The sequence below is a fragment of the Grampus griseus genome (genome assembly GCF_964374135.1).
Source record: "Grampus griseus genome assembly, chromosome: 14".
Taxonomy (NCBI): domain Eukaryota; kingdom Metazoa; phylum Chordata; class Mammalia; order Artiodactyla; family Delphinidae; genus Grampus; species Grampus griseus.
Window position 1 is genome coordinate 28,947,445 of NC_139008.1, and position 15,486 is coordinate 28,962,930.

At 48.6% G+C, this 15,486-nt stretch overlaps 1 protein-coding gene across 1 annotated transcript in view; it reads right to left on the reverse strand.

Annotated features, from left to right (window-relative positions):
- The window catches only part of SNX29 (sorting nexin 29), a 566,576-nt gene that overhangs the window by 174,108 nt on the left and 376,982 nt on the right, over positions 1–15,486 (reverse strand). The window contains exons 17-18 of the mRNA XM_082671124.1: positions 12,951–13,006; positions 9,862–9,943 (exon numbers count right to left, since the gene is read on the reverse strand). Coding sequence (XP_082527250.1) covers positions 9,862–9,943; positions 12,951–13,006 — 138 coding nt within the window. The remainder of the gene's footprint in view (positions 1–9,861; positions 9,944–12,950; positions 13,007–15,486) is intronic.

Genomic DNA, 15,486 nt, shown 5'->3' on the forward strand with positions numbered 1-15,486 from the left:
AGATGCAGTGTACATCAAGTTGACTGTGGAGATTTAATTCGCTGCTCCTGAGGCTGATGGGAGAGATTTCCCTTTCTCCTCTTTGTTCGCACACCTCCTGGGGTTCAGCTTTGGATTTGGCCCCGCCTCTGCATGTAGGTTTCCTGAAGGCATCTGTTCCCTGCCCTGACAGGACGGGGTTAAAGGAGCAGCTGATTCGGGGGCTCTGGCTCACTCAGGCCGGGGGGAGGAAGGGTACAGATGCGGGGTGAGCCTGCGGTGGCAGAGGCCAGCGTGACATTGCACCGCCTGAGGCGTCCCGTGTGTTCTCCTGGGGAAGTTGTCCCTGGATCACGGGACCCTGGCAGTGGCGGGCCACACAGGCTCCCAGGAGGGGAGGTGTGGAGAGTGACCTGTGCTTGCACACATGCTTCTTGGTGGCGGCAGCAGCAGCCTTAGTGTCTCATGCCCGTCTCTGGGGTCCACGCTGACAGCCACGGCTCACGCCCGTCTCTGGAGCTCCTTTAAGCGGCGCTCTTAATCCCCTCTACTCGCACACCAGGAAACAAAGAGGGAAGAAAACGTCTCTTGCGTCTTCTGCAGCTCTAGACCTTTTCCCAGACTCCCTCCCGGCTAGCCATGGTGCACTAGCCCCCTTCAGGCTGTGTTCACGCCGCCAACACCAGTCCTCTCCCTGTGATCTGACTGAAGCCTGAGCCTCAGCTCCCAGCCCCCACCCACCCCACTGGGTGAGCAGACAAACCTCTTGGGCTGGTGAGTGCTGGTCGGCACGGCTCCTCTGTGCGGGAACCTCTCCGCTTTGCCCTCCTCACCGTTGCTGCGCTCTCCTCTGTGGCTCCGAAGCTTCCCCCCTCCGCCACCCGCAGTCTCCACCAGCGAAGGGGCTTCCTAGTGTGTGGAAACCTTTCCTCCTTCACGGATCCCTCCCACTGGTGCAGGTCCCGTCCCTATTCTTTTGTCTCTGTTTTTTCTTTTCTCTTTTGCCCTACCCAGGTACGTGGGGAGTTTCTTGCCTTTTGGGGGGTCTGAGGTCTTCTGTCAGCATTCAGTAGGTGTTCTGTAGGAGTTGTTCCACATGTAGATGTATTTCTGATGTATTTGTGGGGAGGAAGGTGATCTCCACATCTTACTCTTCCTCCATGTTGAAGCTCCTCTCCCCTTCTTCATCTCTTAAGGGGTCATGATGACCCACCACTTTGTACTTGCACATCTGGATTGTGTCAACTGTCAGTAATGCATCATTTCAGGTACAGCCCTCTGTCTCGAAAAAACTTATATAACCGTGCTTTGACTTCTAATGGGTGGAATGGTTCTCAGAGCTTTCTGAGATGCTGTTTCCAGGTTATAATCCTCAATTTGACTCGAATAAAATTTTCCATTTCTTTCTTAGATTGACTGATTTCTTTTTAATTAATTAATTAATTAATTAATTAATTTATTTATTTATTTTTGGCTGCATTGGGTCTTCGCTGCTGTGAGCAGGTTTTCTCTAGTTGCGGCGAGTGGGGGCTACTCTTTGTTGCAGTGCATGGGCTTCTCATTGCAGTGGCTTCTCTTGTTGAGGAGCACAGGCTCTAGGCACACGGGCTTCAGTAGTTGCAGCACAGGGCTCAGTAGTTGTGGCACGCAGGCTCAGTAGTTGTGGCTCACGGGCTCTAGAGCGCAGGCTCAGTAGTTGTGGCGCATGGTCTTAGTTGCTCCACGGCATGTGGTATCTTCCCAGACCAGGGCTCGAACCTGTGTTCCCCTGCATTGGCAGGCAGATTCTTAACCACTGAGCCACCAGGGAAGTCCCTCAACTGATTAATTTCTGTCAACACAATGTACATTACAGTGCCTGTGGCAGACGCCCGGCTGCCTACCCAATGGCCAGCTCCCTGCCTGTCTCACCTACTGGCAGAGCTCTCCACCTGCTCAGGGACTGAGACAGGGAGATGCTCATTTTCCCAGCTTTGCTTTCAGCGAAACCATGGCTATGTGACCTCATCTGGGGTCAATGGGACCTAAGGGAAGTCCACAGGAGGGCTTTAGGCAAAGATTTTTCTTTTTGATTAAAAAAATAATGTGTGAGTAAAAACCTCTCTTCTTCTCACTTGGACACTGTCTTGTAAAGAGGAAGTGCTAACAGCTCTGGAAGCCACTGATGTGATTAAGCTATTGAATACCTGAGTCCCCAACTTTTTGTTACGTACATCAACTCCTATTGGTTAAGTCACTTTGAGTGAGATAATATGTTACTTACAGCAAAAAGCGTTCCTAATATAATGTTTAATACTCAATAATTTTACTAGAGTCCATTTCTACACCAAATCAGAAATGGAGATGTCCTGAAAATCCAATATAAGAATTATGGCCAATTCAGATTGCCTTAATTAGCAAAGATTAGGGATTTTACAAAGCAGATCTCAAAGGAGAAGACGTCCTTGACAATGATCAACAACAACCAAAGCCAGCTGCAGTGCCCTGTGAAGAAGACGGCCAGTAGTACATCAGAACTGGGGGTGGTACCTCCTTGAGGCCACCCTAACTGTATTCCAGCAACAGAAACCGAGAACATATATGTGTTCAGCTCATCCAGATTTACACGCCAGCTGTGCCTATGGCTCCACACAAAGAGGCAGCATTAAACTGGGGTACCATCTTGGGAAACCTCCTTGGAGGAGGCCAAGAGGGTGATGACGCTGTGGGATCACGTACAGGCACCTTGGAGACGCTGGTGAATAATGTCACTGGGGCAACCCAGTACTCAATAAGTAAGGACTGTACTTGAATTCAGAACAAGACTAAACCTAGCACCAACTGGGCAGCTCTGGGCTGGTGAAACTATAATGTACTGGGGCCTGGGCATTAATGCTTTCAGGCTTCCAGGGAGTTCCATTGGGAAAGTGAACTATGACCCTAGGTTTCACCTCTGAGCCCAGGTCTCTCCCTCCAGCAGAGCTCACCCCTCCGCTAAGCCTCCATGGAGCCGCTCGACACGACCCTTGCATTTCAGCTGCTTGATGGGGCTCCGTCCCCTCACCAGACCCAGACACCTTGAGGACAAAGGTATCTTGCTCGTTGCCGTCCCTAAGGAGGCTGATGTGGAACCCTTGATCAAGTAGACGCTAAAGGCTTTTTTGAACACGCAAACGTTCCCAGAGACATTCAGTTCAACAGGAGGTAACTCTTTTATGTTTACTTTCAGGTCTAATTGCTTATCACAAGTCAAGTGGTCCTTAGGTCACTAAAGGTAGTGTCTGCACGGTAGCTGTCTGCCAGGCGCTGTGCCAACCACGTTATCCATCTATCGTCTGTTGTCACTTTGCAAGGTGAGTGGTGTTCTGTCCCTCCCACCCGTACCTCTCTCTGCAGCCCTTATCTCGCGAGACTGTCCTGTTTACTCGAGAGCAACTGTCCCCCTCTAGACTGTGAGGTTGGGAGGGTAAGTGCAATGTCACGTCTTGCTCACCCCAGGCTCTGCAGCGTTTAGCACATGTCTGGCATCTAGTCAGCCCTCAATCCACAGCTTTGGGATAAATAAAGGAATTATACTATGAAAGGGGAAAAAAAAGTTCCTCCTGTTTGAAAAGATAAAGGCAGTAACAGAATAATAATGACACGTACGTCCAGGGGGAGGCAAACAGGCTTTTTCCGTTTGGCTTTTTGTTTTCACCTGTATCAGGCTTTCCCAGAAGCCTTGAGCATCCCAAGAACACCTGGAGGTTAATGTGCTGTAATCCTCAGAGGTGCGGAGGTGCTTGACTTTGTGGGATGGAAAGTCCTCAAGGAAGGAGAGAGCGAGAACAAAGGCAAAGCCTCCCCCAGTTTCGCTTATCGTGCAGCACAGAAGCCAACCTGGCTGGAACGAAACTCAGAAATCAAACGATCTGCAGCTGCCTTTCCCGCCTGCCTGGTTCACAGCAGGTGTGGTGGGAAGGACCTGACGTGAACGAGAGACAATCCCTTCGGCCTCAGAACTGGTCCCTATGTCCCCACACCTGGAACGGTAACCGCTAGGGCGGAGGCTTCTGATCAGCCCATGTCACTGCAGCTGCCATTCCCATTTCTGTGCGTGGCTCAAACATCTCATCCGTCTCTACTTGATGAATCCCTCCCTCTCGCACAGCTATACACTAAGCACGCATAGATGGAACCGTAGGTAATAGCAAACTTGAGGGCCTGAAGAGTAAACCATCTTAGGACAGAGATGAAAAGGGCTGAAGCACCCGAAGCCTGAGGTGCAAAAACGTGACCATCCTCCAAACCACCTGCGGCCCCATGCAGCCCGCCAGACCCTGTGATCTATTATTAATACGAAAAGTCATGGGCTTTCCCTGCACTGCATATATAAATATGCTCCCCTAGAATAAACCTTGAAAACACCTGCCCAGGCTACACAATAACCTTTTGAGGGTGGGGGAACCTCCAACACTGAAGGAGTCTTCCTGGGGTACCGCCTTTACTCTAAGTCAAGACAGCCTCCTGTGGTCCCAAGGAAAGGGGACTTATTCTAGAAGGAAAAAACTTTGCTGAAACAAAGCAACTTTCTTTACAAAGGAGACCTAATTAGTTGTGCTGGGCAAATGGAATATTGCACTGTAGCCAGTGTTTCTGGTGGCGAAACTCAAAGGCTGAAATAAACTCCCACGTAGAGGACTGATTCCAGCTGTACTTACACTAACAGTGCTTTTCAAAGGGAAAGACCTAAGGGTTCAGAGAGTAAGTGTATTGATGTATTATTTCATGCCGATTTAGCGGCTGTAATATTTGCATAAGGAAAAAAAATAAATAGATTGTTTTAAGGCCTAACATGCCTTTATAAACACTACAGTAGGATATTAAGACAGTGGACGTCAAACTGGTTTGGAAGTTGGGGTATTTGGGAAATAAGAGAAAACATCTGCAAAGGTATAAACTAGGAATTAATCACTACGTCATGTGGAAGGGACAGAAAGTCAGACCCACCACGACAACTGTGTATTAACACACACACAGAGAGAGAAAGAGAGAGAGAGAGAGCGAGAGAGCGAGAGAGCGAGAGAGCGAGAGAGAGAGAGAGAGAGAGAGAGAGAGAGAGAAACTGAGCAAGACCAGTTAGTAAACAGGGTTTTGCTTTGGTTTTTTTCCATTCTGTTTGTTGCTATTTAGTCATTTCGTCTCTGGCTAGTGTCTGCTGGCAGCCAAGCATTAGCTGGCAGAGGCCAGAAGTGAGAAACATTTGTGGAAGAAAAATTGAAATTGGGAAAGTTCTGGACATCAATTTTACTTTTGCTCTGAAAACTGGTCAAAGGCTGCCTTTTCTTACTTTGATGCCAGAACACACCTCAGCACCCACCTTGGGACCTGGGAGTAGAGTGTGGAAACCACTGTGTTTGGAGATACAAACTATTTTTAATAACTTGCATTCAATCCAGTCAAGGGACAGCACTTCTGGCCAGGATCCTTTGTGCAAAACATACACCCAGACCTCTCCCACAAGACAAGTGGTGAGAGCCCAGCAACACTGGGCAGCAGGTGACCTAGCTGAGTTCCTCTGCAGTCAGAAGTGCCACAGTTCCCAAGCGTCCCAGGGCAGGCTCTGGGGACCCTGCCACTGCTCAAACAAGGGCTTCTGAGAAAGCGTCCCTGAAACTCTTCTGTGGCCAGAGCAGTCATGGCCAACAGGCCCTGCTTTAACAACTTTCCAAAGCAAACTTGCACACAGCTTGGCTCTGGGTTTTGCAGGGCTCTGATGTGAGTACTGCAGGGGGCCTCGAACAGATGGACAGAAAAACCCTGGCTTGGCGGCAGGGGGGCCCTTGGCCCATGGCCTCAGGGATGCAGGGGGCCATCCACACAGGCAAGTTCTTGGTCAGGCTGGGCCCTTCCAAGGCAACTGCCCCATCTGCTTCTCGGATTTTTAAATCTGGACTCTGCCCACATTCACAGAATCTGTGCAAACCGGCACCTTGTCAGAAAATGCTTTGGGGGCTGAGAGTCATGTTACTGAATGAGCTGCTTCTCTGTGTCTTTGTTTTCTCATCTATAAAATGGGGATAATAAGCATTTGTTACCTCACTGGGTTGTTGTGAGGATTGAATGAGCTATTTTAGGTAACATACACAGACCATTGAGAGGTGGCGTTTCCCAAATATTATTCATTCCCATAGCACTGTCCTAAACTTCTTGCTGTTTTCATTATCATACATTTAGTATTTTTCTTTAAGCTGACTCACTTTCTTTCTGCTTAAATTTATTTTAAAAGGAAACTGTACATCACTGTGGTAAATGGAAAAATAGTAGAAGGCAGATGTAAAAACAAATACAATGGAAGAAAACAATGTAGTTAATAGAGCTGGAGTCTGTTGCCTGCCAAAGGCGTGGATCCTGGGCCTTCCTCTGTCTTTGCTGAGATGCATGATTAGAGGGCGTTAAAGGCCTAATGGCCACGTGGAGACTTTCTCTTTCAGGTCATTGTCAGTGATGGAAGAGCTGAAAAGCGATTGGCCTTCTCCCCGCAGAACTATTTACTGGACGTCCAATCTCTGTCTCTCTAAAACCTCACTAAGCACACAGATCATCTTGCTTTCCGCCACTCTGGGAGAGACTGTTCTAGATCATCACCATCCAACAGAGCTTCCTGAGATGATGGAAATGTGCTGTATCCGCGCTGTCCAGTACGGCAGCCACCAGCCACGTGTGGCTGAGAAGTACTTGAAATGTGGCTGGTGTGCCTGAGGAACTAGAGTTTAATTTCTTCCCATTTTGATTAAGGTAAATTTAAATGATGCCACCAATCGTGGCACAGTGGTTAAGAATCCTCCTGCCAATGCAGGGGACACAGGTTTGAGCCCTGGTCCAGGAAGATCCCACATGCCGCAGAGCAACTAAGCCCGTGCGCCACAACTACTGAAGCCCGTGCACCTAGAGTCCATATTCCACAACAAAGAGTATCTCCTGCTTGCAGCAACTAGAGAAAGCCCACGTGCAGCAGCAAAGACCTAACACACCCAAAAAAAAAAAAAAAAACATTTAAATGACCACACGTGGCTAGTGGCTGTCGGACTGGACAGTGCAGATCTACTGAGAAAGCTACATGTGCTGATCCTTTTGTCTGGGCTCTTCAAATGAACTATGGTTCATTTTGAGGTTATGCCCTTGGCTTCCTTGGAGGGAGATCTTAAGGAAACCTGACACTGATTTGTCCTAGGGATGTAACAGGGCATCGTCTACCACATTCTTTATTATTGCTTCATCTAAAGCTCTGTGAGGACATTTCTTTTAGAACTCCCTTTGAGGAACTGACATATTTTCTTCTCATTAGCAATGGAATTATCCAAAATAGCCACATTTCCATTTTCACACTGGTTGCCAGGAAGCTCAAAGGAAACTTACAAACCAATGAGAGCAACCACATAGGATCTCATATATATGTATGTATGTATATATGTGATTTCCACTGTTCCCTTAATGGAAACACTCTTAGTTTACATCTTCTCTGACTCTTGATATTTTATTTCTTACTTCTATTTTATCACTCCTTTCTGAGTTTCTCTAGAAATTATCTCAAATCTTTTGTGGAATTATATAAAATGCATTTTTTAACGAATAAAAATAATGTCCAACAGTAGCAGTATTTTACAGGAGTCACTCTCTCTCCAATACCATTTATCATTTAAAAAACAACAAAACCCAAAAAAATCACACTGTAATGAAGACTTTCTAAAATGCTTCCAAACACATGCTCAGAGTTTGCTCTTAGGTACCAACCAGAAGCGTTGTTAGCTAAAAGGAGAAAAACAGTTGCATTCAACACACTCCAAGATCAGGAGAGATTTCAGACAGCCCACAGTGTGGGACGCAGCTGCTCTACGTGATGTGGGAGCTGTCAGCCTCATGGCTCCATGAAATCCAGGCCTTATCCTCCACGCACTGGCTGGACCACACCCAGGAAAGCTCTGGAAATGGTCAAGGATGGGGAGAGTGTGGCTCGAATCCCACGGTGGCCACTGTGGAAACAATCTCCCAGGCAACTGCATATTTGCTGTGTCCATCTCATTCCTTAACTGGCTTTCAGGAGCTAAAAACGGCCCTTGCTTCCTGGGGTGAGGGGAGGGAGAGGAGTGAAAAATGAAAGGTCAAGGAAACCTCTCAAGCGATCTCGCATTTTAATTTTGCTCTAAAATAAAGCTGTCTGCTTCATTTTTTTCATTCTCCAGGCAACACCTCCCAGCTTTCTGATGACCGCAAAGCAGAACTTGAAGGATGCTCAAATAAGAGATCTGGGGGGGGGGGGGGGGCGGGGGTTTGGTTTGGGATAAAAGGAGAAAAGGATATTCGGAAATCTGTCATATCTAATTCTCTTTTCAAGCCAGAGCTGAGAGCATCAGGAACACTCAGATTCTCTTCTTAAAGTGCTACTGTCGCCCAGCTGAACAAGTAAACTAGGATAACTTTCCAGTGCAAACTTCCTTGCCAAACTCTAGCTCATTTGTCCGTAAGATTTCAGGTAAGAGGCGTGTATCATGCTTAAGCCCATTATATAACCCATGCCCACTGCCAGTCCTGCCATCAAAGACTAAACACGGCGATCATTTTGGAAGATGAGAAACGAATACCAAGTGCCTACTGGACACCATGTATTTCTAATCCCAATAACAACAGCTTTGCAAAGTAAGCATTATTATTATTTCTGTTTTACAGATAAGGAAACTGAGATTTACCTAAGGCCACAAAACTGAAACCAGGGCTTCTAGCCTCAGGTTCAAGGTCCTTTTTGCACCACCCCAGTCTCTGGGGAAACTATCCTAATAGCTGAGAAGACTTCTTCAATGGTCAATTCCCCACTAAGAGAAATGGCAACAGAACTCAAGGCTCTTCACGGAGCTCATGGGGAATCAGAACAAAGTGTAGTGAAAGTTGTTGTGATAATTCAACAGCAGAAGCAGAAGTGGCTAAGAGTCAAAGCTGAAAACAAAACAGTCCCAGGACAAGTGAACGCCAACAGCTGCAGATCAGGTAAGAAACAAGAAAGCAAAGAAGAGGGTAGGTAGGCAGGGCTGGAAGAGGCATCAGAAAATCAGAGAAAAGATGGACAACTGGGGTCCCAACTGTTGGGGCAAAATCACCTCCAAAACAAAGGTCCCCTGGTTTCAGACACTCAATCCTCAGCCGGGGAGGGGGTGATCAGCTCTACCTCAAGCAAGCAGAGGGCACATCTGCAGTGTCCACTTGCCAAGTGGCTGTTGCCCCTTCTTTGGCAAAGAGTGGCCTGGTTTTCATCTGCGGGGCCCCCTCACCCCTCTCTCAGTCACATGGTCAGATGAGGGCAACTCCAACCCCAGTGCCAGTGGGGGTCACATGATTCGAAGCTGGCCCATCACAGGAGTCCATCTCCCAACACCGGGGTTTAGGGATGGGCTTGGGATCCAAGACAGACTCCTGAGAGATGCCCGGACAGGCTGAGAGTCTGGTGCTGCTGGGAGCTGCCTGGTCCACCCACAGAGGGCGCCAGCCTGAAAAGGACGCCCAAGCAGAGGAAACCAGGGGAAATGGGAGCAGATGTCTGACCACAGGTCCAGGCAGGTCTGAGGCCAGACCCACGCCTGGACGTTTCAGTTGCAACACGAGCCAACGAATCCCATTTCTGCTCAAGCAGTCCGAGCTGAGCGGTCATGGCCGCGCTAGGAGGCCCGACAGCACGAGAAAGCTCCACCCTGCCTCCTCCTGTCTGACGGAAGGATCATTTCCTCGGGGAGGCTGGGCAGGTGGATGCTGGCATCTGGAGGCTGTGGCTTCTCCGTATGGCACTCCATCGCCAAGACGCAAAAGCACCAGAGAGTAACAAACAAGTGTGTCCCCACCCCAGCGGTGACATCTAACTGAAAACCAGGTGATTACCTGATACACGTGGAACGCATTGGCGGCCTTGCCCCGGAGAAACACTGACGGGATCCAGACGTTGATCAGCGCTCGGTTTGATCTGAACAAAAGAAAGATGCAGAGTGGTCATTTCAATTTGCCAGAAAAAGGGAGGAAGCTATTTTCTCCCCTAAGAGGCACACGATGTACGGCAACATCTGTTACGCTTAACTGTAAGCTAAAGCATCAGCTTCCATCTCATTACCTGGTCCCCCAAGATTATCTTTCAGGGACTCAGTTTAAAAAATATATATTAAATTTATATATGCAGTTTGTATTCTGGAATGAGAAAGAGCTGCCCTTCAGTCCTTACTAACTGAGTGACCGTGGCCCATAGTTTATCTGAACCTCAGTTTGCTCATCTGAAGAGGGGCACGATCACCGGAAGCCCCCACGAGGCGGGGGAGGGTCAAGAGCACGCCCACAGGGCTTCTGGAGCGTGTGGAGGAGGCACGCTGCCTCCTCACCGTGCCCACTTTAGACCCTGAGCCCCACTTTAAGGTCAGGCTCCACGAAGAGCTCAGGAGACCAACACTCACGCGATGCAAGAGACAGCTCTTTGGGGTGGGGAGAGGGGACTCCAGGAAGCCAGGCACCAATAACCGCTCTTGCAACTTTTCCAAAAGCACTGTGTGTGGCCCGAATAGAGCAGAATCACTTGCTGAGCACAGACACTGCACGGCTCCGTGCTGTCACCTAGATTATCTCGGCTGATCCTCGCGGCTATTTGAGAGAACTTCAAGGGTTCTTTCAGTTATGTGACAGTCCCGCCTTGCGAGATGACTTGAACCTAACTCTGAGTCACTGGGCGCACACACCCACCACCACCACTCTTCCACCAGCTGGATCTACACCATGTGAAGCTGATAAGTTAACTGTCACTGAAACTTCCAGATCAATCATTAACAGCTCTCACAGCAGTGCTGTGCAATTCTGGAAGGGCTGGGAGGTCCTAGCCCCTGTTTCTGCTAGGAGTTGCTCCAGGGCTAAGCGCTTTTCCTGGAGCTCTCCTTATCTCTGAAGAGCAGCTCTTAAAAATTCGCCAGCCTCCTGTGCTTAGAACACAGTTTGAGACACTGATGATGGAAGAGTCCATGACTCAACAGCCTCACAATCTCCACAGTAAAGAGCATTTCATTTTCACAAAGAAATGCTTCTCTCCTGAAGCAGCATTTCTTCTAAGCTTTGAGCCCAGGTGCTGACCGCCTTCATGGGGCAAAATACACCCTATTGATCACCTCCCCAGGGCTCCAAGTACAAGCTGCCATCCTGAGGCACCAAACTGATTTGGATATCTAATGACACCCCGCCTGGAAAGGTCCCCAAAACTGTGCTAGTGACTAGAGTGCTCCCCTTTCATTTCTGTCGGGAGTGGGAGGGGTGTAGAAGTGTAACTGACACTCTGGTTTTCATTAACCTCTCAGGATTGGTGAGGGCTGGACCACCTCCCAGGGCTCCAGGAGGTCCCCCAGGTCCCCCCAAACATGCTCTCCCTTTCAGAGCACATAGCTCGCTGTATTAGAATTGATTGTCCTCTCTCTCCTAGACGCAGAAGTGTGAGTTAAGGGAATAAAATAATGATCCCGAGTATGGAAGACCAAATAAGCTGGAGGAGTCAAATCTACCAGGGCAGTTGGTATGAAGGGAGGGCCGGGGGAGGCTGGGGATGGAGCTGAGGTCAGCCAGGGCCTTCTCTGCAAGAGAAGAGGGAGAGGGAAATGGTGCTTCCCTCTGGCTCTAGTGGAGATGATCAACCTGCGGGGGAGGAGAAGAGATGAGGTGGCTGGACCCGGCAGAGGTTGCCTGAGAGCAGGGACCGTGGCTGATTCATCCCCTCCACCGATGACCTGGCACGACCCCTCCCCGCAGCAGGCACGTGATAAATTCTTGCTTTATGAATGAGTTCCTTGCGCCTCACGAGTGGCTCATCTCTGGGGTCCCCTCTGCGGCTTTCACCTCTCTCCCCAGCTGGTCCCCCCTTTCCCTCCGCCAGGCCACCATCCCATGATCCTCTTCACTATGTACTCCCCTCCACCCCGCCCCCCAAAGGCCCATGCGAAGCAAACTCGTCTTTGATTTTCATCCTTCACCTCTTAACTTCCACGACCCCCCTCACCAATCTAACAGGCACCTCCACCTCTACCGCCGCTACCAAGCACTGCGGGGCCTCTTGATCCCCTCCGTGCTTTTCAAAACCCCACTCTTGTGATCTGCGCCTTATGAATGAGGAAACTCAGGCTCAGAGAGGTTAAGTGGCTCGCCCAAGGTCACACCAGCATGAGTCCTGCAGTTAAGATTTCAACTTGGCTCAGCCTGGCTCTAACAAAATGCTCTTCCGATGCCCCGCCCTCTCTCCTGGGGAAGCTGAACCTTCCTCTACTCAGCACAACTAGGGAGGTTCTGCTTGTCCTTAACTCAGGACTCCCTCCTCTCTTCCCCAGCCCCAGGGGATTACAGGTCCAAAAAGTGAGGCAACTTGATCAGAAAGAGTCCGTCTGAAGACCAACTAAATTCCTTAGGGGTTAACAGCAGAGGCGCCAGACAGAATTCAATCCAATCAAAAATCAGACCAAGGTACTGAACCACTGTCATTTCCAATAGCCCAGGAGTTGCAAACTCAAAATTTGAACGGGAGACACCCAGACAGTGGAATGAGTGGAGTGGGCCACAGTCAGACAAAAGGGAGAAGTGGGGACTGCGGCAAGCTGGCAAGCACGCGCCCTGGATGGAAGAAGCAGCTGCTGCTCAGCTCTAGCGGATGGTGGCCTTGCTGGGATTTCTTCTTTTAAAGAAAATGGAGAAATTTAAATTTTCATGAGATACCTTCCAACTCTTAAATGTCAGCCAAAAAAAAAATTGTTTTTCAATACCCAAAGAGGGAGCTAAAAACACATCTGAAGGCCAGACGCAGGCTGCGGGCAAACAACTCCCCACCTCTACAATAACCAAATCCGTCGTGCAGATTTCAGCAGCGCTTGCTGGGTTCCTCTATGGTCTCCTGGGACGCAAGCCAAGTAACAGAGTCTCGCTTCTAAAGGGCCCCTCATGAGCACATGCTGTGGACTTACGTTTCAAAATCCGACAAACTCTGGTCTTCGGATGTTTGACTCAAATCTCCAGGCACCTGCCATAGGGAGAGGGGGAAGGGGAGAGAGAAAATGCAGCATGGTTACCATGGTTTGCATAATCACAGGAAATTCTGCTTCTCAATGACCCCTGAGCATTTCCTGTTCAGAATGAGGTGAAGAAGCAGTTACTGGAAAACAATAAGAGATTTTATGGAAGGATGGTTAAAGACGGAGTTACGGTAATAAAAATATGCCACCATGAAAGACCTCAATTACCTTCACAGAAAAAAAGGACTGTTAATCCTACTGAGATCATCATGGGTGTGTAAAAGCATGTAATTTTGGAGCTACAGAGGCCTAATTAGGAGCTGAGAGGCAAGGTATCAAATGTGCAAAGGCAAAAATACGCATCATCACGCACAGACACACGTGGTGTGTAAACACAAAGGGAAATGTCTGTCCCCCAAATGGCTCTATCCTTTCCCCTCACATGTGTGAGAAATTTAAGGCAGTCGCACATGACTTTCTCTTCTGACTCAGAAGGGCCCCATGAGAACAGGATTGGGTGCAGGAAACTATAACGCCTGGTGGGATGGCAATTCTCATCCAGAGCAGACAGCGAATGGCCAGCACTTGTAGATGCTCAATAAATCGTGATGTTATCGGACCCTGGGAATGAGCTTCCTTTTGTAATAGGATCAAATTTGAACTGGAGAGAACTTAAGACTGCGGATCAAAACTAAGAAGAACCAAGAGGGATAGAGAAGGGTGCGGGGTGACGAGGGAAAGTTTCACACTGTGCACCTGTCAGGGCATTCTCCTTATCCTCAACCTTCATCAATCGTGATAAGGATCTGGGGGGTGGGTAATGCCCCCTGACCTCCAGATGAGGGAACTGAGGATCACAGGGGCTGAACTCGTCCAAGGCCACACATGTAGGAAAGGGATACGAATCCAGGTCTGTCCAGGCTTTTCTGCAACAAACCCTTAGCAAACAGAGGAAAAGCCAGCTCAAGGGTGATAGGAGAAGGTAAGACTTGGCAAAGTCTTGCCTGTACAGAGGATAAGAAGACACTAGAAGGTAGTCCTTAGAGAAAGAGCAGGCTCCTTTTGGAGGCAGGAGGACGCAGTGGTTATGCAGCCTGGGCTCTGGGACCACACGGCTCAGGATCCAATCCTGAGCTCCTGTGTGGCCGCGAGCAAGTCACTTGACTTCTCTGCATCACACTGTCCTTGTCTGTAAAACGGGTATGTATAATACTAATACGCACAGGGTTGTTCTGAGAACAAGAGGAGTTGATACGTGTAGAGCATGTGGAACAGTGCCAGGCAGGTAGAAGGGTCTCCTTGACTGACCTGTGCGCTATAATAATATGACAACTATTGAGAAGCTGTCTGTTATTCTTGACACCATACACGAATCTGCCCACCACCTGGGGGTGTCTCACCCCATACATGGCAGCCCTGAGGGAGAATGGCCCAAGCTGAGCCCTTTCCAGGTCGCTGGAACTAAGCAATTCAATTGGGCTCCAGGCTGCAGCCTTTGTTAAGGAGCTGCTGTTGAGAGATTCTTTCAAGCCCAACAAGGAGAAACCCGCCTAACCGCTTGAGAGAACATCAGTTTCAAAAGATCAGGAACTCCCTGGGCTGGGGGTCGGGGTGGCCCTGCTGTTAGAGGGACTGTTATTTTCCTCTGGGCGGCTGTGGTGAGAGCTGGTACAACCTATCAGGGGAAGCCACGAGGCTGTGTGTACTGAGATCCCTAAAGACACCTACATCCTTTGACCCAGAAATCACAGTCCTCTGTTATCCAGAGGAAACAAAGACGCCAACCAAAAGGATCTAAAGGATCTAAAGGTCCAACTAGAGAGGAATGATTCAAGAAATTATGACATGTCCGTATGAGATGCCTGGTTTAAAAAGAAACGAGTTACACACACACACACTCATGAAGGTGCGAGCACAAAAATAATTCTGGAAAAGGATCTAAGAAAATAACAGTGGCTATCGTTGATAATAGATTATGAGTGGGACTGGGGAGAGAAATGATACTTATTTTTCATTTGCTATCTTTCTGGAAGATTAAAAAAATTTATCTTTTGAGTGAATTGCTTTAAAAGAATTTAAATGTGCTTTTGAAGAATGAGATAGCATTCCACGTGCAGTTGTGAAAACACCTCCAAGATGGAGCATCACGTGAAAGCAAAAGTAGGGTACAGACGGTGGGTCTATACACCACCTTGGGTGAGAAGACAGAGAACGAAGAATATCAGGTTGTATCTGTTTGTTTTTGCATCAAGAAGGTAGAGAAGTGAAGTTCAAGGCACCAATCAAAGGGGCACCAGCCTGTGGGCGCCAGGGGTGGGGGTGGGGGGTGGGAGGAGGCTATTTAGTCAACACTCTTTTGTATAGTTCTGAGTTTCGAAATAATCTAATGCTAACAATTAAAAATGTAAGTTAGAATGCATTATCCCACCAAAAGCGTGCTTTTGATAAATTTCCAATGGCATAGAAAAAAAAGCTCCTGGTCTCTGTT